Source organism: Hippocampus guttulatus, chromosome 20 (genome assembly GCF_054856545.1).
Source record: "Hippocampus guttulatus isolate MCC_2025c chromosome 20, RoL_Hgut_1.0, whole genome shotgun sequence".
In the NCBI taxonomy this organism is placed as follows: domain Eukaryota; kingdom Metazoa; phylum Chordata; class Actinopteri; order Syngnathiformes; family Syngnathidae; genus Hippocampus; species Hippocampus guttulatus.
The window spans coordinates 3,763,591-3,789,241 of NC_141280.1; the positions used below are offsets into that span (position 1 = coordinate 3,763,591).

At 44.6% G+C, this 25,651-nt stretch overlaps 5 protein-coding genes across 14 annotated transcripts; 3 read left to right on the top strand and 2 right to left on the bottom strand.

The window, feature by feature from the left end:
• Window positions 1–814: 814 nt before the first annotated feature.
• On the top strand, window positions 815–8,425 carry ttbk2b (tau tubulin kinase 2b). Of its 2 annotated transcripts, XM_086100629.1 has the most exons (16): window positions 815–994; window positions 1,162–1,286; window positions 1,368–1,484; window positions 1,768–1,915; window positions 2,018–2,091; window positions 2,416–2,556; window positions 2,660–2,764; window positions 2,884–2,949; window positions 3,104–3,196; window positions 3,340–3,465; window positions 3,561–3,718; window positions 3,853–4,045; window positions 4,130–4,341; window positions 4,511–4,913; window positions 5,351–6,003; window positions 6,104–8,425. In XM_086100629.1, exons 3-16 carry the CDS (start codon window positions 1,422–1,424, stop codon window positions 6,459–6,461), a joined length of 2,793 nt encoding a protein of 930 aa, XP_085956755.1. In that variant the 5' UTR covers window positions 815–994; window positions 1,162–1,286; window positions 1,368–1,421; the 3' UTR covers window positions 6,462–8,425. The 2 variants fall into 2 exon arrangements, with proteins under 2 accessions (XP_085956755.1, XP_085956756.1); XM_086100630.1 differs by lacking the exon at window positions 1,162–1,286.
• Window positions 7,826–9,589, bottom strand: churc1 (churchill domain containing 1). The gene is made up of 4 exons (XM_086100631.1): window positions 9,418–9,589; window positions 9,154–9,289; window positions 8,879–8,949; window positions 7,826–8,305 (listed from the first exon to the last, which is right to left on the bottom strand). The coding sequence occupies exons 1-4, from the start codon at window positions 9,454–9,456 to the stop codon at window positions 8,213–8,215; spliced, it is 339 nt and encodes a 112-aa protein (XP_085956757.1). The 5' UTR covers window positions 9,457–9,589; the 3' UTR covers window positions 7,826–8,212.
• Window positions 9,590–9,815: 226 nt separating this feature from the next.
• Window positions 9,816–18,635, top strand: LOC147187580 (zinc finger protein 106-like). 2 transcript variants are annotated; one of them, XM_086100973.1, is made up of 21 exons: window positions 9,816–9,927; window positions 10,740–10,855; window positions 10,948–11,009; window positions 11,261–11,464; window positions 11,546–12,505; window positions 13,086–13,461; window positions 13,586–13,646; window positions 13,745–13,899; window positions 14,011–14,071; window positions 14,390–15,131; window positions 15,209–15,246; window positions 15,525–15,673; window positions 15,866–15,997; window positions 16,098–16,214; window positions 16,378–16,569; window positions 16,714–16,776; window positions 17,069–17,188; window positions 17,491–17,562; window positions 17,630–17,701; window positions 18,048–18,194; window positions 18,272–18,635. In XM_086100973.1, the coding sequence occupies exons 2-21, from the start codon at window positions 10,742–10,744 to the stop codon at window positions 18,326–18,328; spliced, it is 3,894 nt and encodes a 1,297-aa protein (XP_085957099.1). In that variant the 5' UTR covers window positions 9,816–9,927; window positions 10,740–10,741; the 3' UTR covers window positions 18,329–18,635. The 2 variants fall into 2 exon arrangements, with proteins under 2 accessions (XP_085957099.1, XP_085957100.1); XM_086100974.1 differs by having other exon boundaries at window positions 14,393–15,131.
• A 1,028-nt stretch (window positions 18,636–19,663) lies between these two features.
• Window positions 19,664–25,146, top strand: LOC147187581 (uncharacterized). 8 transcript variants are annotated; one of them, XM_086099980.1, is made up of 9 exons: window positions 19,672–19,870; window positions 20,692–20,751; window positions 22,054–22,150; window positions 22,367–22,434; window positions 22,524–22,608; window positions 22,711–22,757; window positions 22,898–22,965; window positions 23,042–23,175; window positions 24,827–25,146. In XM_086099980.1, the coding sequence occupies exons 1-9, from the start codon at window positions 19,794–19,796 to the stop codon at window positions 24,923–24,925; spliced, it is 735 nt and encodes a 244-aa protein (XP_085956106.1). In that variant the 5' UTR covers window positions 19,672–19,793; the 3' UTR covers window positions 24,926–25,146. The 8 variants fall into 8 exon arrangements, 5 of the variants coding, with proteins under 5 accessions (XP_085956106.1, XP_085956109.1, XP_085956107.1 ...); XM_086099983.1 differs by having other exon boundaries at window positions 19,683–19,870; window positions 23,066–23,175; XM_086099981.1 differs by having other exon boundaries at window positions 19,683–19,870; window positions 22,901–22,965.
• Window positions 22,022–24,363, bottom strand: LOC147187582 (uncharacterized). Its single transcript, XM_086099986.1, has 9 exons — window positions 24,230–24,363; window positions 24,037–24,061; window positions 23,911–23,948; window positions 23,792–23,833; window positions 23,598–23,711; window positions 23,019–23,138; window positions 22,863–22,938; window positions 22,696–22,781; window positions 22,022–22,590 (listed from the first exon to the last, which is right to left on the bottom strand). The coding sequence occupies exons 1-6, from the start codon at window positions 24,361–24,363 to the stop codon at window positions 23,120–23,122; spliced, it is 372 nt and encodes a 123-aa protein (XP_085956112.1). The 3' UTR covers window positions 22,022–22,590; window positions 22,696–22,781; window positions 22,863–22,938; window positions 23,019–23,119.
• Window positions 25,147–25,651: the final 505 nt, after the last annotated feature.

Genomic DNA, 25,651 nt, shown 5'->3' on the forward strand with positions numbered 1-25,651 from the left:
GGACGGAGCCGCGTCAATATTTCGGTCATTGCAGCGTTTCCCAAACTCTATTGAGTCAAGTCACCAATTTTAAACCTCAAAAATCGCACAAAACGTATGAATACAGGTATTGAAATGTGTTAGAATTAGAATTGAAACCTGGGCATGTTTAATTTTTGTTTAAGTGTGTGCTTATCACATATGTAGTTCATGAAAATCAAATGTGGTCCTCGAGAACAAATGTTTCCTCCCTCCTTGTGTTTGTGTATCACATGATGGTTTCAATGAGGAGAAACAATGCAAATAAATATTATTTTAAAAAATATTTGACAGTATAAGTCAGGTGGGCAGTTGTAAAAATATCCATCTTCACTTCATTTGTTGGAAATATATTTCCAAGAAATTCATAAATGTTATTTACTACAAATAATACACCTATAGATTGATCCAATTGATGTCAGTTACAGATGGTGACAAGCAAATTTCAATATCAACTTTTTGTGAAATTTTTATTTGGTGGCGTGTTATGAGAGGTTTAAAATGTAGATTGTGTGCGTAAAGGAATTGGGGAATGCTGGTTACAAAACCGAACATGCCTCTTCAATTAATTTTGTTTTTGTAACATTTGGACGTTGTCATGAATACTGCATAACGTTTACAATTATTCAGCATGAATACCCACCAATTGTTTAGGCTGTTTAGCCTGACTGTTTGTGCAAATTCAGTTTGTGAGGAAAAAAAGCCGACGTGATTGTGTTGTCCTGTAGGTGGGGCGGGGGAGATGGTTGCCATGGTGATTCTGCGGCTCATTCAGGAGCTTTTATGACGTCACCGTTACCCCTGTAAGCGGTGGCTGTGGCCATTATCAGCTGGCTAGCTCAGCTCACGTTTTCGACAATGCCCCCCATCGCCGTCCCTTCATCAGCACGATAAAGGAACCGTAGGAATGACGTGGACGTCGAGAAGGGGACCATGGAGGCTCTATCCCGGAGTCCCACCGGTGCAACCGAACGAGGTAACGCGGGGACGAGATCGCGGGGGCTCGCTGCTTAGCCACCGTGGAGTAAACATGCTAGCTGGCATTGAGCACCGCCTCGTTTATTTTCTGCCTTGCAGCTCTCTCATACCTATCTATTTTTTTACTAACCATACCTATCCACTGTTCTTATCATTATGCTTTAGGCTGCAGTTAAAATCAGCTAAAGCTAGCTGCTAACCACTGGCTAGCTCCCGATTTGAATGTCATGCACAATCAATTTAAAGTCTCCGAAATCCCACTTTAAAATACACAGATTAAAGACATGAAGGTATGTGCAGTGTATAACCTTACCTATCACCACTGCCGGTGTCAACTAGTGTGGTTTAAGGAGTGAATTGATTGTTTGCAGTGATGGGTTGGTGCCACTGATGTCAGCTTCTGACTGCAGCAGAGAGCACTCACCATGAGTGGAGAGCATACAGACATCCTGTCAACGGCAGATGTGGTCAGGGACAGATGGAGAGTGGTAAGAGCTAACTAGAGGTACCCCTTACTATTTATTTAAGCATAAGATACACTTTAGAGCTAACTAGAGGTGACCGTTCTTATTTAAGCATAAGATACACTTAGAGCAGTAATTTTCAACTGGTAATGTGAACAGGATGTCACAAATATTTTGTTTGTTTTTTTACTGACATTGCTTTGTTTGTTAGATTATTTCATCTCACGGTAAAAGAAGACACTGATTTACCTTTATTTGCTCGTTTTCTTATTTTATTATTATGTACTACTTAAAAACTGCTCCTCAGGTCAGAAAGATTGGCGGAGGTGGCTTCGGGGAGGTCTACGAGGTCCTGGACCTACTGAGCCAGGCCACCGTTGCCATGAAGGTGGAGTCTGCCACACACCCCAAACCGGTGCAGAGGACGGAGGCGGTCGTGTTGAGGAAGCTACAGGGTGAGTGACACTTTGCCGCGCAAACAAAAATCTGCTTTCAGTGCTTGTAGATCCAGTGTCGAGGAATCAATCACATTTTATTTTATTATTATTTTTCAACAGGCAAAGATAACGTGTGTCGCTTTGTCAGCGCTGGCCGAAACGAACGCTTCAACTATGTGGTGATGGAACTCCAGGTAGGCTCTTCACAAGGTTCCCATGAGTTACGCAAGGCTTTAATATTAACATTGTGTTCGAAGAGTGCTTGCGTTTTGGTATAAAGTGCACTCTATAATCAAACATTTACAAAGTTGTAAAGTGCTTCAAATGCTTGGAAAACAATTCGAAATATTCTTGCGTTTGACCTTCACTTTCGATGCAAAACCTGGTTTCCTGTACAGTGGTGTGCCCGACAGGTTCCGCACAGTCTGTTCAAAAATACTGTTTTAATTCCGCTGTACTTGTGTTTCAAAACAGGACTAATGAATGTTATCACGCCTCTATGTTGTAATTGTCCAAAGGGGAGGAACTTGGCCGATCTGCGGAGAAGCAGGGCCCGCGGTACGTTCTCAGTCTCGACGACTTTGAGGCTCGGCAAGCAGATTTTACAGGGCATTGAAAGCATCCATTCAGTGGGCTTCCTGCACCGCGACATTAAACCAGTAAGACAACAGCTACCTGAAGTCGTTTACTGTATTTTCATATTTTCATATTCCAAATTTCACTATTTATAGTCCCTTGAACTTTCTTTTATGTCATTCACAGGCTAACTTTGCAATGGGAAGACTAGCAAGTACTTGCAGGTGCTGCTACATGCTGGACTTTGGTTTGGCCCGACAGTACATGACCTCCAACCAGGAACTCCGTCCTGTAAGTACCCTCAGAACTGATTTGCGAGTCCATCTGTCAAACTAAAATCTCTACGATTAAAAAGGTTTTCAATGCATAAAGGAGTCTCAAATGTGCTTGGAACAACTTTTTTTTTCTAGCCTCGGTCTGTGGCTGGCTTCAGAGGAACTGTGCGATATGCTTCAATCAATACTCATAAAAATAAGGTGACTAGACATTTCCCCCCGTGTGTTATCTTTCGTTACCTCCACCAAGGAGGTAGAAACTGGTCTAGGGGATGTTCACCGCAGAGGGAAGCCTCAAAAAATTTAGAAAGGTTTAAGACTGCAAACTCGTGATTTTTTTTTTCTGACTCTGCAGGAAATTGGTCGTCATGACGATCTATGGTCCCTTTTCTACATGTTGGTTGAATTCATGTCTGGTCAACTCCCATGGAGGAAATTTAAAGACAAGGTACACAACTGTTAACGTACAATACGAATGTTCACCTGCCAACGCATTAGGTACCCTGTTGAAAAATTGAACATTATTATCTTTGTAAAAGCGTGCGTCGCCTCTATGTGTCTCAATTGTATTTGAATCCTCCTCTCCAACAGGAACAAGTCGGAAATCTCAAAGAAGCATACGACCACCAGCTCATGCTTAATCACTTACCATCTGAGTTTAGCGCATTCCTGGATCACATCCTCAGCCTGGACTACTATACCAAACCCGACTATGAGGTTGGCCATGAGCTCACGTTTGCATTATCATGTTTGGTTCTCTCTCGACTGCCAAAATGCTGACTCGTATGTACCCCTCCTTTCCCCCGTGACAGCTGCTGATGTCATTGTTTGACAGCTCTATGAAAAGCCACAATGTGCTGCACAATGATCCCTACGACTGGGAGAAATGCGACTCGGAGGACATGCTGACCGCAGCTGCAGCGCCACCGACCGGCCAGGAGCTCACCCGCCTCACGCCAGCTCACTTGGGGTACACATATGCATGCGCAGTCATGCTGTTGTTATTCCTTCACCTCTTTCCCACTGTAGAACTGGAAGGGTTTTTTTCTCTCGAGAGTGACCTTCCCTCTCCGTCTTGTCCTCTCTTGCTCTCTCTTTCTAAAGCATGGCCAATGCCTCAGTGCTGCCGGTCGAATTGCAGAGGGAGAACACAGAGGATGTCCTCATGCTCGGAGAGCGCTTCAGCGACGCCGACAACTGTCCCCCTATCCCCCCCGCGTCCGTTCCCGCGAGAGCCATATGGGATGAAATGGACCGCATTCAAACCCAGAAGCATGTCGAGCCAGTGATCAGGAAGGTCAGTTGTGCGCTGGTTGGTTGATTGATGTCCTCGCATGTGTTGCAAGGACCTCATTTTAGGGGTTACTTATTTATTTTTCAGGTGGTGACTGAGGAAGAGCATAGTCAGAACCAGGGCAACCAAAGCCCTGCTGGCTCCGCGCAGAGTTCTCCAAGGCGAGTACGATCCGAGACGCTGTACTTGGACCGAGCTGTGCCACTCCTCCGGAAGATGCGTCAGAGTCAGAGTTTGGCGTTTGAAAGGAGACTTGCACCTGAACCCAAGCCTACTCTTGAGCGCTTCCTTGAGTCCTGGTTCGTGCTTCAAATATATCATACTATTGTCCTATAATTTGAACCCTCATTTATGGAAGCAGATGCGTTCCAGTCCCACGTGAAAATCTGTGATTACAGTATAGAGAAGCACATACACTATGGCGTAACACAGGCTCTCATTGCTTAATTGTTTTTTTTTTTATTTTAGTCGGGTCAAAACGCCTCCTGTCCTTTCTCACATCGGGGAGAAAGTCTTGTCCGACGATCATTCCGGCGCGGGTACAGCTGACCCGGAGGAAGGTGCGGTCAGCAGCGGTTTTGTCGCAGTCAATATCAGTCCTGTGGTGCAAGAGGGAGACTCCCAGGAGTGGGTGGTACTGGAGCTGGAGCAAGCCATCAAGCCTTCAACTGAAGCCCAGCGCGAGGACAAAACAGCCACGACGAACGCCGTCGACAACGAGAACCACCCGCCGCAGGAAGGCCCCGTTGGAGCAGCCAGTGCTGTTGTGTCACAGTGTTCTGTTGGGTCGTGGTTACTTGGCCACAGGAGGCTGCCAGGGATGCTGGGACAAATGCCCTCGGTCGTCATGGGACGACCCCACATGGATCAGGTAGGCAAGATCAAACACCCCTCCCCCCAATTATTTTTCAGACCACTTTTCAGAAAGAATGCAAGCATAATTTCTAAAATTGCTTGGACTCACATTGGAGTATCCTCAATACTTGATAATGCCATCGCCTTGCACTTGTGATGAAAACAAATTTTATTGCTATCCAAAAATGTGCAAAAGAAAAATTTTAACTCGGCTTCCTCTTTTACTTCAAAATAAAGCGAGTACAAAGAAATACAAGACTGCTGCTTTAGTGCCACGTCACTACGAGCGGCTCGATGCGAACATAGAGCACGAAAGCCATTGCTTGCCATTTGGCAGCCTCCTATTTTTCCATCAATATTTGGAGTTCTTCCTGTTCTTATTCAATTGGTACTGTTGCTGTTTCTTCTGCGTAATCCTTTCATTCATGCCCCTAATCACAAAGTTGTTTTCAGTCTTCCAGCTGCACACCGCAGTCTCCTGTGCTCGAAAGGAGTGACACCATACCTCTTGAAGCCCCGTCCAGCAAATCCGATGAACCCCCCGGACAAATCCTAAAAGATGGCAAGAAGACGGATTTGGCCCCGTCGTCGAGCCCACTAAAAGGTTCAACCGCTCTCTTCACAAAAGACCCCGAGAGTGATTCTGGTCTACCTGACTGCTCATCGGAGCTGAACCAGCAGGCTCAAGCGATCTGTTCGCTCCTCGCTTCTTTAAGGCCCAAAGACTCTCCCTGCTCGCCCAAACTGAGCCGCATCCCAATACGAGACCCTTGCACTCCCCCGGACTCTCCGGGCAGAAACCTGCACCGGGACAGGAGAAACCGCTGGAGCAGCCCTGTCCCCGGCTCCCCCACCCACTCCCCTTCTCCATCACTTTCCTGCGAAAACCTGCAGGTCACTCTCCCGCGGGAACGCCTCTCCTCGGAGCGAGGCTCCAGATCGGACTGCGGAGGGGAAGACCCTCTTTCTCTGTCCTCTTCGTCAGGCAGTAAAAGTAAGATCCCACGACCCATGAGCGCCACCTTTGTTCCCGAGCAGCTCAGCGGCAGACTCGTGCCTCACCCGCCTCCCGGGAAACCGTCTGCAGGCCCATGTGCCGACCACAGGTGTGACACAATGCACAATGGATTTTGCTGCTTAATTCATATTCCAGAAATGCAAGGCTATATTTTAAAAATGTATTTATATGGTCTTCTCTCTTTGGAGGCGGCGGCGTTTGCGAGTGCGCGCCAGCAGCACCAGCGACGCGGAATCCTTGTCCAGTGTGAACCAGTTGGCGCAGAACCGCAGCGGCCAGCTGGTCAGCCCGCCTCCACCCCGCCCTTGCGGCTCCTCCGTCCTGCAGCGCTCGCTGAGTTGCTCGCCGTCCCGCCAGGAGCCCCGCGACGGCAAGGCACCGCCTGTGGGACGCAGCCGCTCCGGCTCATCTGCGCCACCTCCTCCTCCCGCCCCTCGACACGGCCCCTTGCAAGCCAAGTCATCCGGGCAGACTCCGTTGGCCCCGCGCTCTATAGGAAAAGGTTTGATCAAGGAGAGCAAAGGCTCAAGGAAACTGAAACGGTGATTAACAGAAAAGACCGATCGGCATGTGTAAATACAGTATGTGCTCAAGGGAATGGGTACTGTATGTAATGTAAGAAAAAAAGGTGTGTATCTATTTATTTGCTACATTAGCTCAAATTGATCCATGAACAATACCTTGAAACGCTGGAGTGATTTTGTGCAGACACTTCAGGGATGTTTGATGAAACCGGTTGCAACCGGGGTGCAAAATTCAAACTGACCCATTACCCTTTTCATGGCAAATGTTTGAAATGATCCTACACTCATGTTTCACATCGTCGGGAGAGTAGATGCGATCACAATTAGTTTGGGTGGACTTCCTGTTCAATTTTGAACACTTTCTCATGTATTCTTATGGGACAAATGAATCACTTTCATGTCCATCAGTGAAGCACGTTTACTTACTAAATGAGATTTGGGTAGGTTGTGTCAGGAAGCATTTTTTTATTTTGACCAGGATACCCTTGCAAGATTTGGCAGTTTTGTTTGCAATCTTTTAAATTGCCACATTGAACACCATCTAATTTCACAAATCTGTCTCGGTTACCTTCATCTGTAGAGCCAACCAAATTGTCACCAGGTATAATTTTGCACACTGGTTCCAACCCTAAAGCCAGCAGCATGTCAGTTTTGTCCATGTGTAGCCTTTTGAGGAACTTCCCATCATGTGCAAGTACATCCATACAGTCGAAGATACATCAAAAATGTATGTCTCTAAAGTGTAGTGCTAGGGGGGGAAAAAGTACTTGTGCGTTTGGCTTTGTAGTTTCCAGAGTAGCGTTGCTTAACAGGTAAAACAGCAATGTTGTTTTTGTCTCACCATAACCTTGTCATGCATTCTACATCTGTAAGTCTATTATTCTTCTAAATGTGCTTGAATGTTTGACATGCCATATCTGCCCATTAGAAAAACCAAATGAACCACTGCTAAAGTGGTAACCAGTTGCTACAAGGTCAGTAAACATCCAGCTGCAAAGCCAGGGAATGTGCCGTTCAGCTGGAAAACCTCCGCTTAATAGTAACCACAAATAGTTCTGCATCAGCATATTAGAATGTATTTATGCGCACACTCATTCTTCAGTCTTGTAAATGCACGAGTCATTATAGTTTTGTTTTTATTCATTTGTCATCAGCATATATAACTGTATTTTTACCAAGCTGCATTTGATCATGAAAATACATGTTCACAAGCCAAAAAAGTGTTATTGACTGTCCAAGTCAGTTTGAAGTACCCAAAGTAATTATCACTCAATGAGTTTATTAGAGGAAACAAGCACTTGATAATAATGCCAAACAAATTGGCAATTTATTTTTTTAAAATTTGTTCTGATGCCATTACACACATAGGCCAAAATAGTTGGCAAATGACACCTTGTCCATAAGTCAATATTTTATTTCAAATGAGACATAGTACATAAGTGAATATTTTTGTAAATTCATGAATGTCTGAACGTTCATTTACAGTGCAATGGTCAAAAGACATTATAGGCTGGTATATAGTTACATACAGGAATATCCATCCATCTATTATCCGAGCCGATTATCCTCACAAGTGTCGTGGGCTATCCCGGCTGTCTTCGGGCGATAAGTGGGGTACAGCCTGAACTGGTTGGCAATCGCACTCAAGTTAAAAAATTTATAAGAAACTGTTTATCCAAATGAACATAACCTTGAAGTGACCCTGTTCATGCCAATCCAGTCAGAGTCTTTTGTCAATCTGCTGTATCGAGAATTGTAGTTGTATTATGAGGTCTAGAAGAGTGAGGCAGTCTGTCGGGGGTCCTCTGGCAACACACTGATGGAGTCCTCCGCCTTTCCGCACAGCATGCAAAGCATTGTGTACTCCTGAATGATACAATATGAATGCACACAAATGAGAGCGACCAAAAACAAGCTCAGCAACCAACAATTTACCTTGAAAGGAACGCAGAAAGTAACTCTACAATAAAATGCTACTAAACATGATGCAGTGCAAATTCCAACACAGTAAAATCAGTACTTTTCCTCTTATAGTTGTCCTCATTTGGGTCACGGGTGAGTTGCAGCCTACACACCCATCCAAACTTGCATTCACGTCTCTGGACAATATAGTAATATAACTAACCAACATGCTTGTTATTGCAGGAAGGGAGAGCAACAACCATTGACATATTTTTCAGCCGTTTAGTGAATGTTGGGAGAAGCTGTTGTCAGCCACAGCTCACACCCAAACACTCGCATGCAGATTAGCAGACGTCACATGGTGCCCTTGCAGGGTGTGTGTAAAGGCACATGCATGTAGAGACCAAAACTATTAAGTGTGTTTTGTTTGTCGCTGCAATGTAGATTTTCATCAATACTGGGTGCTGCTCATGAACCTAATGGTCTCACAGAACAAAGAAAATTTCACTAAGTAATTTTGATGGTTTTCCCACTTACCTGATATTCATCAACAACAGAGAATGTATATTCGTGCCTGGCGATGACGTGGTCACAGTTTTTACAAACATCTAGAAGAAAAACAATGTTTATTTTTAATAGCGAGAGGATTATAAAGGTAACATTTTTAGATATTTAATATGAGAGCTTCTAATTGTTTATAGATATGTGAGCATTACTTTACAAGATGGTGGTAGCAAAGTATCAAGGGAAGGAGATTAAAAACTACAATGGGATAAAAGGAACAATGCATTAAATTTATCACAACAATTTACGGTCGTAAGTGACAATCTCCTCTCCATCATCATCCTCTGTGTCTTTATTACAGATCAACACAAAGTCCCTGTGATGACATTTGGCACAGCCCAGGTAGTTCATAAGATAGGAGCCATTCTCGAGACAAGTGCTTCCCTGAGCAGAGAAAAAAAGAAAACGTTTTAAGTACGGTATTATTATAAACATCAGAATCAAGATGTGAGTGTCCATTACTAATCCCAAATTGTTCAGTTACTAATGACAAAATCAGAATTTAAACGTACCCGGTCGGGGTATTCTTTTTGCACACAGCCGTTGCACATTTTCACTTATTTAAAAAAAGGATGATGTCTAATGTGCAGTCTGAGAAAAGACTGTCATTTAATGTTTTAATCAAAGTGCGTCTTCCGTAAACACCGCTTGATATCTTAGCATAGCATTATACTTGAAACCGGAAGTAAGTCACCATTAGAAATGTACTTTTCGGATTGAAATTTCCGGATTGTTTATCCTTGCCAGAAAAACAAAACAAAAAAGTAGACTAGTCAACGCGCTAGATTGTTTAAAAATGTCAAATCTAACATTTTAATTAAGTCATTTTCACGTGTATTTATTTAAAAGTTTTTTTGTTTTGTTTTAATGTGGAAGAAATATGTGACGTTTTGTCCAAGGGCGGGAGAGAGCTACGTCATCGAACATGGCGGCTTCATCGCGATGCGAGTTTATGAGCATGTGAACCTTCATGTAAAATTTACATCTTCTATTGACATTTTTATATTAGATAAAATATTTCGGTAAGTGTAATCGTTTGAGTGTCTACTGTTGCTGCATGTACGTGTAGCCGTTTATGTCAACCGAACACATACACTTCGACGTATGTCGTCTGTTGAGACAGACGCATTAAAGCTTTTTTTTCTGTTAGTTTGTTTTTGCTAATAATTAGTCACAATGAGCTTTGTTGGTTGTTGCTTTGTAGCGGCATTTCTCAATCTCCTCACTCCTCTTTCTGTCAGTCAATATGCTCAACCAATTTCAGGCCTCCATGCGTGCGAGACGTGTTGAAATCAAATGAATACAGTACCACGGTTGACATTTACAATATAAATGATCATATTTGCTCCATGAAAATGTATACATATTTTCCCTACGAGGCTATTAGTCAATCTAATCTCCCAAAGGCCTTCAGAATCAGTCGTGCTGGCCGATGTAAATTTGCCCACTTAGCATTGCGACTGTTTCTTCAACCAAACCGATTTGAAATTGGCCTCACGGGGCCGACTACCTGGCCCACAATAATGTCAGCATTTGTCAATCCCCTATTTGGTTGGTCAAAGCGAAGTTTATTACAGACATATTCAACTATCATAATATTCCTGTTGGCATCTGCAACACAATACATTTAATAATAAGCACTTCTTGTATGTGTGGTGTAAATTAGTTAACCGTTTCATGGTTTTGCCTTGCAATCAGATGAATGTTGTTTTGTATTGAGTTTATCTATAGTACTGGTGGTTTCTCTAATTGGATTGGGATTAAGTCTAGGTACCAGGTACCAAATGCACGGCCCACCTGTTTCTTTTATTCTTCTTTATTATTTATTTTGCAGACATGGCAATGTTTGTACCTGCTCATACCACGGGCAACCCGTTCCAGCCGAAGAAAAGCAAAAAGAGGCCAAAAAGTAATTTCTGCATTTTGTGTAGAGAAATGCTTTTGAAACATGTAAGTATCAATTTTCAGTTTATTTTAAGATGATATTATATAGTTTTATACTGCTATTGCAAGTGACTTGTGTCTGTGTGTGTCACTTGTAGAAAATACACGAGCACATGCATAGTATGGAGCATCACAGAGAGCTGGACTCAGTACTGTTCCCGTAGGTAACATTTTGGAGTAAATTATGGTACTTCTTCTGCCTCACTGTTGTGATATTCAGGGTCCAAAACACAGCTCTGTGTGGAGTTTGTATGCTTGTGTGGGTTTTCTCTGGGTAGTATCTAACAGAGAAATGATAATACTTGCATGCTTTTCTTAACATTTGATATGTTTACAACATTTTTAAAGCTTGAGGATTGGATAAAAATTGAGGTTCTCCTTCATTCCATGGGTATCTTTTTTTCCCCACAGTATCCCGTGTCACGATTGCCAAGCGTGTCAGGTGTACTCAATGGATCTTGAACAGTACGCCCAGCACATCGCCGCCGCTCAACATCACATCAATTTAAAGAGCCTGAATTTTAAAAATGTGAAGCCTGTTTCCATTCACAAGATTCTCAACAAGGAGACGATCAAGGGTATTCTCCAGAGAAACAAAAATCTAAAGAAGGAGAAGTAAGATTTCAACTGGTTCGCTTTTTCGCTTTTTACTTTAACTACTCCCAATTAATTTCTCTGTTTTGTGTTTTTTCGCAGGAAGAAAGAGTCACAAAAGCTTAAAAAAAAACGAAGACAGCTTAAAGCCAAGAACGAGGCTGGCCAGAAGAAGGCTGAGCAAAAGCGAGCAAGTGGACAGCAGCCAGTGATGCGTCAAAACGCCTCTCCGAATACATTCAAACAGCAGATGATGGGGGCCCAGCAGAAACCCAACCACACTGCCGTCATCCAAAACAAGGGTAACAAACAGCTTGCGGATCAATACCTCCCCGCCAAAAGAAGCAGCTCCCAACACAGCAGTCAAACATACGGCGCATCGCAGCATTCCTCGTGGTCCTTGAGGAGAGACCATTATAGCGATTACAAATACCAGCGTGAGGACCTGACGGAATTTACTAGTGATCACCTCCCTATTAGAGGAAGTGTCATCTTCAACCCGGATGAGCCTTGCACATCATCGGAACCAAAGCAAAGCGTGGCTGCCTCTAACTCGCAGCCTAGGCCTGTTCTCACCCAAGATATGGACGTCACCACCATGCTGAGGGAAATTAGACGGGCGCTGGGTGTGCGGGAGCCATGTAGGGCGGATCGTGAAGCCCGAAAGCAAAGCGCCGAGGTAGAAGCGCGCCTGTCTCAGCTTTGTTCCTCCTTGGAGGCCCTCGAAAAGAACGCAGCGGCGCAGGGCAGCGACGCCACCCCGGCCGGTGTCAAAAAAGTTGGCAAAACCGCCACATGGAAGAGCGACGCGGCTGAAGATCATAATGACCCCCAACCCTCAGCCGGCATCCCATCCAGTCCGCAGCTCGGCTCCACGCAGAAGGTTCGGATCGCTCACAAAGCAGCGGCCGGTCAAAGGTCAGGAGAGGATTGTCTGAGAAGGATAACGCCAAAACTTACCCCAAAGCTGCCGCCTCAGGCTACCCCTTTAACCGGAGTCAGGTCGAAGCAAAGCTGGAGGCAGATGTTCAATGAAGCGAAGAGGAAAGAAGCGACGCCAAGGTGAGAGCTTCATCAGCACCTGGGACCTGCTGGATTAAGCATTTCAAAACCTTTTGCCGCCATGAGTGTGACCTATAATCTGTCCAGCTCAATTGTAAATAAAAAAACGCCAAATCTTAGTTGAATTAACCTATTATATTCAAACCCATGGTAAATGGGAGTCAGCATAACTCCTGACATTGTTTCCAGGTCCTCCAATTAACTCCAAATGCATTTCAGATGTTCTTGTGGTCTTATCCTGACATATTTATACTTCCTAACAAAAGCCTAAAGGTTTAGTGTAAACACGGACAGGCTTTATGCTGTAATAGAATGTCATTTTCGAATTGTGATGGCGGCAAAAAAAGACGTCAACGTACAGTACAGTCCGCACATTGAATAAAAATACACACACTTTTGTATTACAATTCAAAAATACTTGGGAATAAGACCTTGAAAAAAAATAAACGCAAATTAGATTGCAATATTGATGGGGGAAAATATTCAGATTAATTATGAAAATGTTTCAATTTTTTTTCACATCCACGTGAAAGCTTCATGGTCATGCTGTCTTTCCTAACCGTCACGCGTGTGCTTCCAGGTTTGGAATCGATATGGTGAGCTCTCTACAAAACAAAACTACGTTTGATATGGGTGTCAACGAAGACCTGATGCTCTCGGAAGGCTTCCACTGGGAGTCGTTCTCCAATGCAAACATGCCCCTTACTCCTCCGCCTCCTCCTCCTCCTGCTCCTCCGCCATCTTGTCTCACTTCAACACCTCTTCCTGCTACCCACGACACGGCAGAGCAGGCGCCTCGCAGTGGGACCCCGTCAACGACAGGAGCGACTGATGAGGGAGCATCTTTGACATTGGACAAATGCTGTGGCCCAACAGCGACAGCGGCAACGCCAGCAAAGGTGGAACTTGAGCGAGAGAATAGTGGCTCCATTAAGAGGAAACACCAACATTTACAAGTGAGCTTATTTTTAGATTGTAGCCTGTTTATGGCGAAGGATGCATTCAAGGCCCACCCTTTTGCGGTGTTCTACTTTGGAGGCAACACTGCTCATTGAAGAAAATGCCCGTTTGTTTCTGTAGGATAGCGGAGTCCCTGATACGGAGGCAGTTGGAAAGAAGAGGAAATTTAAATTGAACAATGGTAAACCTAATATTTCAATCACGCACCGCAGCTATTGGTAACCCGGCTGCTCCCATTCCTAGCCTCCTGAGACATCTCTCTTTTCCTTTTCGTGATAGACCAGGCCCCAATGGACAAGCTTTTGGCGGTGTCACTCAGGGAAGAAGAGTTGAGTCAATCGCTGCAGGATGTGGATAAGTCTCTGGTCCTCGCCCGCAATTCCTTACAGGCAGCCTACACTGAAGTACAAAGGCTTACGTTGTTAAGGCAGCAGGTACACCAGCGGCATTGAAATGTGTCTCCTTACGAAATAGTGCCATGAGAGGAAAGTTTGCAATGCCTGTGCTTCTTTCTCGTTTAAATTTTATTTTTATTTTTTTGGAAGTGCACCGCAGAGGTGGACAGTCTGAGAGCCAAACGCATTGAGATACTGCAGAGCATGCAAGGTAACGTGCTTTCAGACTTGATAGGCGAATCGGGCATAGTTTTCGCACTTTTTGTCTTGATGCCCTCGTGCTAGGTAGCACGTTCAATTACTCGTGCGAGCAAAATTGTTGGCACTCTTCTGTTCTAGAAAGAAAAGCCCGCAGTGGTCACACAAAAGTAATCCTACATAAAAACGTAATGGAAGCTAGCATGTGAAAATCAGATGTTGCTTTTGAACCGTGGTTCAACAAAATGATTTGAAGAAGCACACAACACGGGCCTGCATAAAAATAACACAACACCTTCAAAAGATTAAAAATCAGTTTGGTCTTTTCCAGAAGTGTATTCCGGAAGCTCGAATGCGGAGCGGGTCGCCACAATTTCGGCGGCTGCCTCTCCAGACGGCATTGGTCTGAGTCCGTCCTCCGTGTCTTCCCTTCCCAACCTTGTCCCTTCCACCAACGCCCACCAGACCTCCGCCTCGACACCTTCCGTCAGCCAGCCTCACCCTTCGCCCGCTGTAACACCCACCATGACGACGATCAAGCAAGAAGCGGCGATCTCGCCCGTCTCGAGACAGCCGAGTCCCCAGATCCAAACCGTGTACTCGCCTCCCCCCTCGCTGCTCGCTGCGGCTTCTCCCTCAGTGGCTCCGACCAAACAAACCATCGCGGAGGATCCAAATCCACTCAGTCGAGCCACTTCGCCCTGCGCGCAGCAGGAGCAAGTAAGGAAGGCGCAAGCTGAAAGCTTTGTAAAAGAGGAAATTGCCATTATTGATACAAAGGAAGAAAAGGTGGAACAGCCTCTCTCCTCGGAATCTGCCCAAGGAAATGAGGTGATGCCGCTCTTTAAAGGAGATAAAAACACATTGGTCATTAAAAACAAAGGCGATGAGAAGGCTGACTTGGAGGTGCTGGAGCCCAAAACGGTGATCATCAACCTTGATGACTCTGAGAGTGAGGACTCACCTGAAATGCCTTCAAAGGTGCCAGGTGCACAAGAGGCGCGTGCGGAATCTCTTCGAGTGGAGTGCAGGTCTTCAAGTGTGCAGACTCATCAGCCCAATCCTTTTAAGATGTGAGCTTGCCATTTTCAAATCGATATATTGTTGCCGAACTATTCCGTTTTAAAATGTCCTCTTTACCTTTGCTAAGGAAAACTGATGTGTCGGAAAGCGAAGTTTCACCACCAGGTGGGTGCCGTATCTCTTTCTTTTTCCTTTTTTTTTTTTGTAACTTTTGACAGCAACTTTCATCCAATCGGTGTTGTGTTGAACACAAGATTCAATTACCTTTGAATGTCTTTTTGAGTGTAAGATAAGAAAATGAAACATACGACGGTTTGACCTTTCTCTCTTCTCTACGGACCTACAATAATGCCGAAATAAATACTGTACTTTTCTCAACACAATTCGAAAGGTTTCTTTTTGTAACGGGCCCTTTTATCTTGCCCTATGGAATCTAATTTCAGAGCCTGTTGCGGTGATTGGAGAGGAGGAGATGGAGCCCGCCTTGGGAGCCTTCCGGAACCACACGGGCGCCATTCATGGTCTGCAAGTCCACGACGGCGTCTTGTACACGTGCTCCGCGGACAACACGGCGCGAGCTTACAATCTGGCGGTACACCAGCAGTCATTTCCTCGATAGATATTGTCACAACAAGCAATAGTACTGTAAAAAGGGAACAGCTTTAAATTGGCCTTTAGAAGAGATTTTAATCTCATGTAAAGAAAACAAATTCATATTTCAATGTTTTATGTTGGCTTGTGGTAAGTACTGTCATTAGGCTACACTAAACTTTCTCTCCTACAGAACCGTGAATGCCAAACGGTATTTGAGGGCCACACCAACAAAGTCAACTGTCTGCTGGTCTCCTCCTCTCCAAAGCCCGCCAGACTCTACACCGGCTCCAGTGACAAGACTCTTCGCATCTACAGCATAAAGGTACAAAACTTGAGGAGAGGCCCGTTCCGTGCAAATCAACACCTCTTTCAAAATGACCAAAACTTGATTGCTTCCCCTCACCCCCCACCTTGCTGACCAGTCGAAAAAATGTCTGGAGAGCATCTTGTTCCCTGACAGAGTGCTGTGTTTGCACATGGCTTGGAACACTGTGTTTCTTGGCCTTGCCAATGGGTCAGTGGCCACCTATGATTTAAAGGTAAACTATTCCGAAACCATTTTTTTTCACTGCGATTTTTTTCCTTTCTTTTAAATCCATATTTTAAGCAGCTTCCATATAGAATGGAGCCGGTCCTCCCCGTTTTGTCAATTGAGCAACTTTTGTATCTCTATTTAGCACTTTTCCAACTTGCTCAATCTAGACCTTGAAACCGCTGGATGTGTTCGAATGCCACGGCCCCCGAGGAGTAAGCTGCCTGGACACGTCGCAGGAGGGCGCCCGTCGGGTACTGCTGGTCGGTTCCTACGACAGCACCATCAGCGTACGAGACGCCAAGAGCGGTTTGCTGCTACGCTCACTGGAAGGCCACACCAAGACTGTTCTCTGTATGAAGGTGAGGGGACAGCTCACCGATCATGATCAATCCATCCGATTTCTATGGTGTGTGTACTCATTTGGCTCATGGGTAACTGGAGCCTTACCAACGCTGACTTTTTGGACGACATGACTTGGTTTACTCGTGTTTGGGCTCTCCCAGGTGGTGAATGACTTGGTTTTCAGCGGCTCCAGTGACACGTCTGTTCATGCTCACAACATCCATGTAAGTGTTACAGATAAGTGGCGTGTGAAAATGTGTTTTTTAATCATTAATTATTAGTATTGCTACTATTCTTATTGTTTAATGATGTCTTTACGTAAATGGATGTCATCAATTATTAATAGTAACACCATATTATTTATGGTAATGACAGCAAATTTGTCATTTTCAGAAATACGTATCTCGCTCGTAGCTTTTCCCGATTAATCACTCGGCAAGAAGTAGCTCTCAGTTTCAGAAAGGTTGGTGACACACGAGTGATCCTGCCGCCGTTCGTGTTTTCTGTCCATGTTAGACGGGTGAGTTAATACGCATCTACAAGGGTCACAGCCACGCTGTCACGTCAATTGTCATCTTGGGGAAAGTGATGGTGACCAGCTCTCTGGACAAGCTGATTCGAGTTTACGAACTCCAGGTAGGAAAGATGTATTATTTCAAATTTTGTTTAGAGTGAACCGTTATTCATCACGGGGTGTAGACTAGTGTGACCATACATTTTTACCCCGGGACCTGATGGGATGGGCTGTGACATCAGCGCGCGAGTGTCTGCGTGAGTTGTGGCCAACAGCAGCACCTTCCTTAATGTGTTCATTGTCATTGCGTTTCACTGTTTTTCCACCTTGCATTTAATCAGTCCATGTGCAAAAGCATTCGATGAAGTATGCGTTACTAAAACGAATACGTAGTTTTGCATGATCTGTGTGTGTTGCTTTGTAGACGCACGACCGGTTGCAAGTGTACGGTGGTCACAGTGATATGGTGATGTGCATGGCCGTTCACAAGAGCGTGGTAAGTGGAATTGAAAGATTGTCACGGGTTTGACATTGGTTCACTTCATCTCACTCATTGGATACAGATCTACACGGGTTGTTATGATGGAAGCGTTCAAGCTGTGAAACTGAACCTGATGAAGAATTATCGTTGCTGGGTAAGAACCTCCCCTTTAGCATCTTAAACTTCTTTTGGACTTTGGATGATTGTGTCATACTATTTTAAATCTTAAAAGGAACATATTTTGCAAAGTACCAGAAAACACAATAAGAAATACAGTAATTTATTTGCCTATTGGACAAAAAGACAAACGGTCCAAATTTGTAGGTACATGCTTTTTATTGAACAGTGACAATATCAAAAAGGTGGCCAGGAAAATTAACCGCGTAACCCTCTCTCTCACAATTGTGCTCATAAGTACAATACACTTTTTTTAAAAAAACATCTGATTCTCGTGTTGATTTTTTTATATGTGTGTGTGTGTGTGTGTGTATTCATGGCAGTGGCAAAATTGCAGTCTGATTTTCGGCATGGCGGAGCACCTGGTCCAACACCTTGTCAGAGACCACACCAATCCTAATCTGGAGGTGGTCAACTGTCGCTGGAGAGGATGCAGCGGGTTTTTTTCCACACAGCAGGCAGTCAAGGAGGTAATTTAACATTCCAGTGGTAATGGTCATCACCCTATTCATTGTTATGAATGACACGAGTGTTGTCTTATCTGCAGGAAGTTCCCGGGCATATGCAGAATCATGTAGATGTGGACAGTAAGGTAGAGTCATGAAGAAACGTGGGCTAGTGCTGTTCCCCCCCCCCCCCCCCTTACTTTCTCTCATTTTTTTCCATTTCTTTTGGCCACACGTTATTCAGACTCCCAATGAGGACATGTTGAAATGTCTGTTGCTTTTGCATCTTCTGTCATTTGCGCAAATCTACAATTCTTTTTTTTCCCCTTAATAATCATGCCGATTCCGCAGATGGTTTTTTTTTTGTTTGTTTTGCTCAAATAAGTGTGTATTGTTCTGACTGTGAAATTAACACCTACGGAACAAATGCTCATTTCTAGAAATAAAAACAGGACAAAAATCAAAGACTTGCTGCTTTGTCGAGGGACTGGGTTAGGTGTGGAGATGTTTATGAATACATGGACAGCTGAAACCATTAGAAAAGAACAGAAGGAAAAGTTTACTAATAGGTTGATTTTCATTTTGTGTTTTGTTCAGCACTTTATTCACGATCGCCAATAAAGCAAAGTAACAAACGACACTAACCCTTTGTTATGTTCATTTTCAATTTCAAACCAAGCTGACTTGGCAAATAGTCTCTCCCTATGGACGACATCATGAAATTAACAGTAGGAAACAATGGTGGGGATGGAGGGGTGTACGTGACCACGAGGTATGTCACCCATCTCCCCAGTTCTATTCCATGACAGCTTAGTTTGAATACAGAAATATGGTCTGACTAAATGGTGACTTCACCACAACTCGTTTGGTAGAGTGGTATAAGACATCGCTTGGGGTTCATGCAAACAGGGTTTGATTCTCGTTCTGTATTCCGTTTACAAACCAAAGTGGAACAATGCAAGAATCGAACTGCGTCTCAAGAAATAAGACGTAGTTTCCCCATTGCGGGACAAATAAAGGATATCTTAAGAAGCCCAAATATTGTCATTTTTCCCCTTAATTCGACCAATTGCAATCGTTTGTTTAGTCGTTTGTTTTTTTTGCAGGACAAGTTTCCTTCAGGTTTCGCATATACAGTAATAGAGTCCGACGTGAAGCTGTGGTCGAATGGTAAACCTCTTCGTGGCCGCAAAAGCAACCCCGTGTTTGAACCACGTTACTACTGTCACAGTAGTAACGGTAGTAATACTACTGTCACAGTAGTAACGTGGTTCAAACACGGGTGCTTGAAAATTGTCACGAGACAGTAGTACTGTCTCGTGACAATTTTCTGTCTGTGTCCAAACCACGTTTTTTGATGGAATACAATTTCTTTCCTGTGAGTTTCCGTGTTCAGTTTTAAGTATTTTTTCCTTGAACTGACGTTATACACATCGAGCCACAGGAGGCAATCATTTGTTCTCACCTTTGCCAGCCTCGGCTCGTCCATCCGCAGCTACGCACGCGTCCTCACAAGATCATCGCAAACTTTGCCAAGGCGACAGACTATTCACTCTTCGAACTCACCGCTTTGGACGGAACAGACGATCTCCTGGACAGTAGGTGGCGATATGCACCAAGGAGATGGAATCCGCCAAAAACCTTGAAGACGAGAAGAAGCCACACATGTCCCTTTCCGGTGACCACCAGCTGTGTTGTCTGTGAGTATTTTCAACATTTTTAAACTCTATTAGGCGTTTACATGTAAATGTATGTAGTCACACAATTTAGGAGGATGATTACGACACTTGGGCTCTCTAAGTTTGTTCATTGTTGCTTGCTCCGTCACTGGAAGCTCGCTCGCTATGTTCAAACAATACCAACAAATGTGGGTCGTTAGCCAGCACGCCCATTTTCCTAAGATAACATGGATGTTGACAATCAGGTGCCTCTGGTGCATGAAAGCTGTTGTGTTTTTTTATGTGGAGGGGGGGGGGGGGCATGTGCCAATTCTTTGTGTTTTTATGCAATAACAATAAAACGAAACTTGAACTTGAAGACGTCGCCATAGTGTTGTCTCACGCGCCTGCAAGGTCTTGGCCGTTGAAGTCGGCGATGTGTTTGTGCCCGGTCAGCAATCTGGTTAGAATACCACCAAATATGTTGGTGTTGTCATTGGTCGGGTCAAAAAGTCAGGATTTTTAACAACTGAAAAAATGTGTATACTTTGCGTCAAAGTAGTCAAGTGGAGATAAAGCTCCATGTCTAAGAACCAAATGATTGCTCACATAAATGCACCCGTGACTTTGTTCACTTGTTTTTCGAAAGGAGGTTACTCATTATACTTTAAGTGTGGGGAGAGAGCTACAAGTCACTCAAACAGATGCATTGCGAGTGCGGGCACGTTTGGAAATGGACGGGTTTAAAGTAAAGGTCTGCCACTTTACAAATAATGACTCAAATTAAAAGAAACAAAGAAACAACTTTTTATGGACGACAGTGTGTGACTTTCCACTTTTGTTTTGTTTTTCTGCCTGATTAGTCAGATTACTGGGCCAAAGGGGCAGCCGGCAGACTCAGAGGACATGCGGAAGGTACATGTGTGAGTACTGAGCTGTGTGGTGTGCTTGAAGAGCTGATGTCACGTTGCGCCATAAGGTGGAGGTGAGTGCGCCCGCCTGTGTCTCACTCGACTTAAACTTCTGCTTCGTGTACTGCACAACAGTGTCACTTCCACATTGACAACCCGAGCATCATCAAGCACTTCTGGAATGTGTTTTTTAAACTTTGAAGTGGACCAAGTTAGTTTAAAAATGTGTATGTATCCATATATATAATATATACATACATATGACTAACTTGGCCCACTTCAATGTCATTTAAAAACTTGACCAGAAGAGTGTGATCATGTTGTTGTGGAGTACACGGCACTTAGTTTTTGTCTCAGTGAGAGAAGTCGGACGTGCTCATGTCCCCCTTGGTGTGTCATGAGATGTCAGTGACATCAGGCATGAGCTGGTCAAGCACATGCTCCCATCTCGGGCCTGTTGTCAGTGTTTGTGTGCGTGCAACGTGAACTGGCCCACACAAAGATTGACTGGTCAAATGCTTTTACATTGTCATGTTCGCTTTTCTGTACAATAAATTGTTCAACTTGAATTCGAGTCTTTGCCTTTCCAAAGACTGAAGTCTTGAGCTCAGACTTGGGCTTCAGTCACATCAGACAGTCTTTTCACTGTTCCCTTGGGTCACCACATGACTCGAAACTACAGGAATCGAGCTTTTGGGTCATGTGAAACCCATGGGAACAGTGAAAAGACTGTCGGGTGTGACCGAAGTGCAGCTCTCACCTCAAAACTCCAGTGGGACTTAGAAAAAAGTTCTGCAAAGCTCGCCCAAACCACACCCAATATGAAATCCACCAATCATGGCGAGGCCCTCATTTGCATAAATTTGCATAACCAATCAAAAGCGAGCGATTTGCATAACCACTCCCACTTCCTAGTTTTTGCCCGATCGGATTGCCCCAAATTTGCATGGGCGCGCCTCCTTTTGCATTCACCAATCGGAGAACACCTAATTTGCATGATCACTCCCCCCTTTCCACCAATCACAGCATGTTATCGTCATGCTACACCCACTTTTCCAGCTCTCAGCGAATCATCAGCCATCATTCCAGCCAGGCCACACCCACTTCCCCAGATTTTTCTGCCAGGAAAAAAAATTCGAAAAAAATTTTTTGGAAAAAAAAATTTCAAAAAAAACTTTAAAAAGTTTTGGGAAAAAATGAAAACAAATTTTCATTTTTTCCCAAAACTTTTTAAAGTTTTTTTTTTAAAGTTAGATTGTGGTGATGTTTAAAAGTTGAGGTGTTCTTTGTAATCAAGCTTTATTTCTTTTGCAGAGTAGACAATCACACAGCAGAGGAAAAAGTTGCAAGTTGGATGGCTGCTTGTTGCTGGGCGGCAAAGTGGTCGGCTCTTGAGAAGAACGTGATACAGGTGTGTTGACCTGAGAGGAAAGGCATCCGTGAGTTACACGCAAGTCAATTTCTTGTGCAGACAAAGATGTGTTGGGCATGAAACTTACCGGGGAGATACTGTTGGGGCTTTCGAGAGCAGGAAGCCAATCATGTTTACTACTGCCTGGGGGAGGGAAAAAAAAAAAACCAGTCATGATGGTGCATTGAACAAGTGTAAATGTCTCCTACTTTTCAGGCTGGCCCAAAGTTTGACTTCAGCACCTTGAGAAGAACAGGAAGAAGAGCAAAAAGTGTTGCCTGCAGGTCTGTGCCCGTCGGTGAGCAGGTTACTCCCTCTTGTGGCACGGAGGACCCAAGAACAATCTTCCTGCTACTCTGAATAATGAAAACAGGCTTGTTGAACCGAGACTCCTTACCAGCGGATGGGGCAGAGTTACGATTCACCTCATCGCACTCCATCTGAAAGACAAAGTACAGGTCGGTAGACACCAATTACAAACAAACGCAGTTCTGTTTTACTCTGCTCCTCATTTTTCAACTTTTCAAGTGTTGATTAACCGGAACCTTTTGCTGCGACAGTTGGTCGAGCGTGGTCAACACCAACAGGCCAAGCTGCTCCTGGTCCAGTGAGTCATCCAATGTGGTCAAACCTGCCAACACCACAAACGAGAGACCACTCTTATTTCGTACCTTTCAACGGCAACGTTTAAAATGGAAGCAGCAGTGAGGACCTGCTACAGCTTGTCGCATTTGTCCCTTTGCCCAGCAGGTGCAGGGTCTCTGGCAGCACACTGACTGGAAGCTGCACTGCATGCAGAGTCAAAGAAAAAGCAGGTGAGTGCTTGAAAACAAAATATGCAGTGCTTTTTGGGTGAAGCTCCAGTCACCAGTCTGTGTGTGTGACATCAAGTGAATCGTGACTCCGTTTCCCGAGGGCCTGCCGGCAAGCAACAGATCCAGACGTTGAGGGACGGCTTCACAACGCCTATCAAGTCCCTGAGCACCATCTGGTGGCCAAAAGCAGGACAAACACATGTTGAGCAGGTGCCACTCTGCTGACAGTTTCCTCCCTCTCTCCCTGGTGCAACGCACCCGATTCAAATGATCAGATCAGCAAGATCTGCGGAGACCGCACAACAAACCTGACCATTTGAATAAGTGTGAGAGGGCCAGAATTAAGAGCCCCACCACGGTTTGATTTTAGCCACAGGTGCACCAACTCAACGAGCTTCCCGGGAGTTGGTTGAGGAGAAGCTCCTTTGGTTGAAGCCAAACCTTTTTTTACACATCTGATTTTGACACCTGTGCCCAAAATTTAGTCAATCACGTGCCGATTGAATTACGAGTAGTCACACGTGTATGAAAGTTTGCTTCACTTGTGAGGAGAGCGGAGCTGGACGCCTCTTCAACAGCACGGTGGCCTGAAAGACACTGAAACGTAAGTTCTGGACTTTTAAATATTCAACCTGCCAAGCGCCTGGCTCAGTACCCCGATATTTGGTCGCCATGTCAAAGACCTGCCGACGCCCAAAACTCCACAGGATGGCAGCCATTTTATGGCTCGTCTGGTCGACGTGAGCCTGTGGAGACAGAAATGACAATTGACACGTTCGGGATTTGGTCTGTCGTACGCCGGTATCTTAAAATGTGGCAGTTCTACCGTGTTGCAGTCAATTTGGCCATTCTGTAGCAGATGCAAAGCCTGTGGATAGAAAAAGAGACAAATTAGATGAGCTTGCTCCAAACGGTTCAGGACTTAAATTCCACATTACGACGCACAGTGAGTGTCTGGTGTTAGTCCATTTGAAGATTTGTACCTGTGAACAGAAATGGCACAATTAACACACATGCATGCACATTTGTTCGGTTTAATTCTGAATTTGGAAAGGAGTTTTGTCTACTTACCCTCTCCGCGAACGTCGCTTTAGTCCTAGAAGGTTGGGGGGGGGGGGGGGGTTGTTGCAAAGTAAGGTCGCAGGAGACGTTGATTGCTCATGCTCGAGCAAACATTTTGCTGCACATCGAAAGTGCTGCTTTCCATTCAAAAGGAGCGAAAGTGGTGTGTTTTAAGAGGTTATTAAAGAGTAAAAAAACTCACCTTGTTGAAAGTTTTCCGTCTAGGACGGGCGTGCAGAACTGGAGCGGTGGGAGGATGAGCTGAGGCTGTCGAAGATGAGAAAGGATGAGTGCCTCTTTGACCCGTCCTAAATAGGTTTCCGCCAATGACGTCATTTCCGGAAAGGAAAAAAGTTTTAATTTGAAAGGGGAAGTGAATGTAATGAATGATGTGTGAAAAAAATTCGAGCGAAATGACGTTGGCTTTGCCAAAGGACGGCACCGGGACTCGAACTTAAGCTTACCAGTGGAGAATCCCTGTCATATACCACTGGACTGTCTTTCCGCAATGACGTCAACGGCTATAACATATATCTATTGTTATCAGTCCCGTTGAATGTAGATCTATTAATATTACCACCCGAAAAGAAATTTCGGTGATTTAGCGTGGTCGAATGGATAATGACAATACTTGATACCCGGGAAGACCGGATTCGATTCTTGCCCAATTTATAAATGGAGCACATGGTGGGGCTCGAACTCGGTTCGCCTGATCACCACGCGATATCTTTTACCATTCGGCTGCGAAAAATTCGAAATCTTTACATGTATTCATAGGTTTGCCTTATGATGTGTACAGGCTCAAAAAGACGGTGAGACGCTTGGAATCTCTTATGGAGTGTTCGCTTCTGGCGTTGCATCGCACACTTTATCGTCTTCAGGCGCCTGTCCAATATGAGAAATGCTGCCGGTGTCCAAAAGAGAGGAGCCGCTCTTCCATTTGTGTCCAAACATAACATCCAATGACGAAAAGAGACACGGACCATTCACAAATATATTTGTTCTTTTCGCGTGTTTCTCGGGTCCATAAATATATGCACAAGTGTCACGTGTTTTTATTGTGTGAATTTATCATTACTGATCATTTGTAAATATTTATCCAATAAAAGGTGCACCCAGTGTCCGTTGTTTTGGGGCCCCACTTCAGCTGAATCCTGGCGGACATTTTGCACCACACCGTTGCCTTTACCACAGTTTGGTCAGGTATGAATAACGGGCTTACTCATGTTGAGAGTAAGAAGGCTGGGTGGTGGTGGCACGGAGAGAACATACAAACTCCACACGGGAAGGCCGGGACCGGAATCCAACTCTGCAACTCTGCACTGGGAGGCTACTGTGTCACGTTTCCATGAGTACAAACCTGCGTCTCGCTTCAACGTGCAAAGCCACTCCGCTGTGCTCAGGGCTGTTTTGTTCTTTTGTGCATGTCACTGGGTGCCGGCCCGCAGGGTGTGTTATGTATGTTCTGGCGCGGGTGTTTATGAATGTACAAGGAGTGTGAGTGTTAAATAGGAGACAGGGTGTGTTTATATGCCTATTTGGATGTGTGTGTTTCGGTGTCTGACTGACTGTGGAAGAAGGCCGAGATTGGCGTGTGGCCACCAAGCATCACTTTCCATTACAT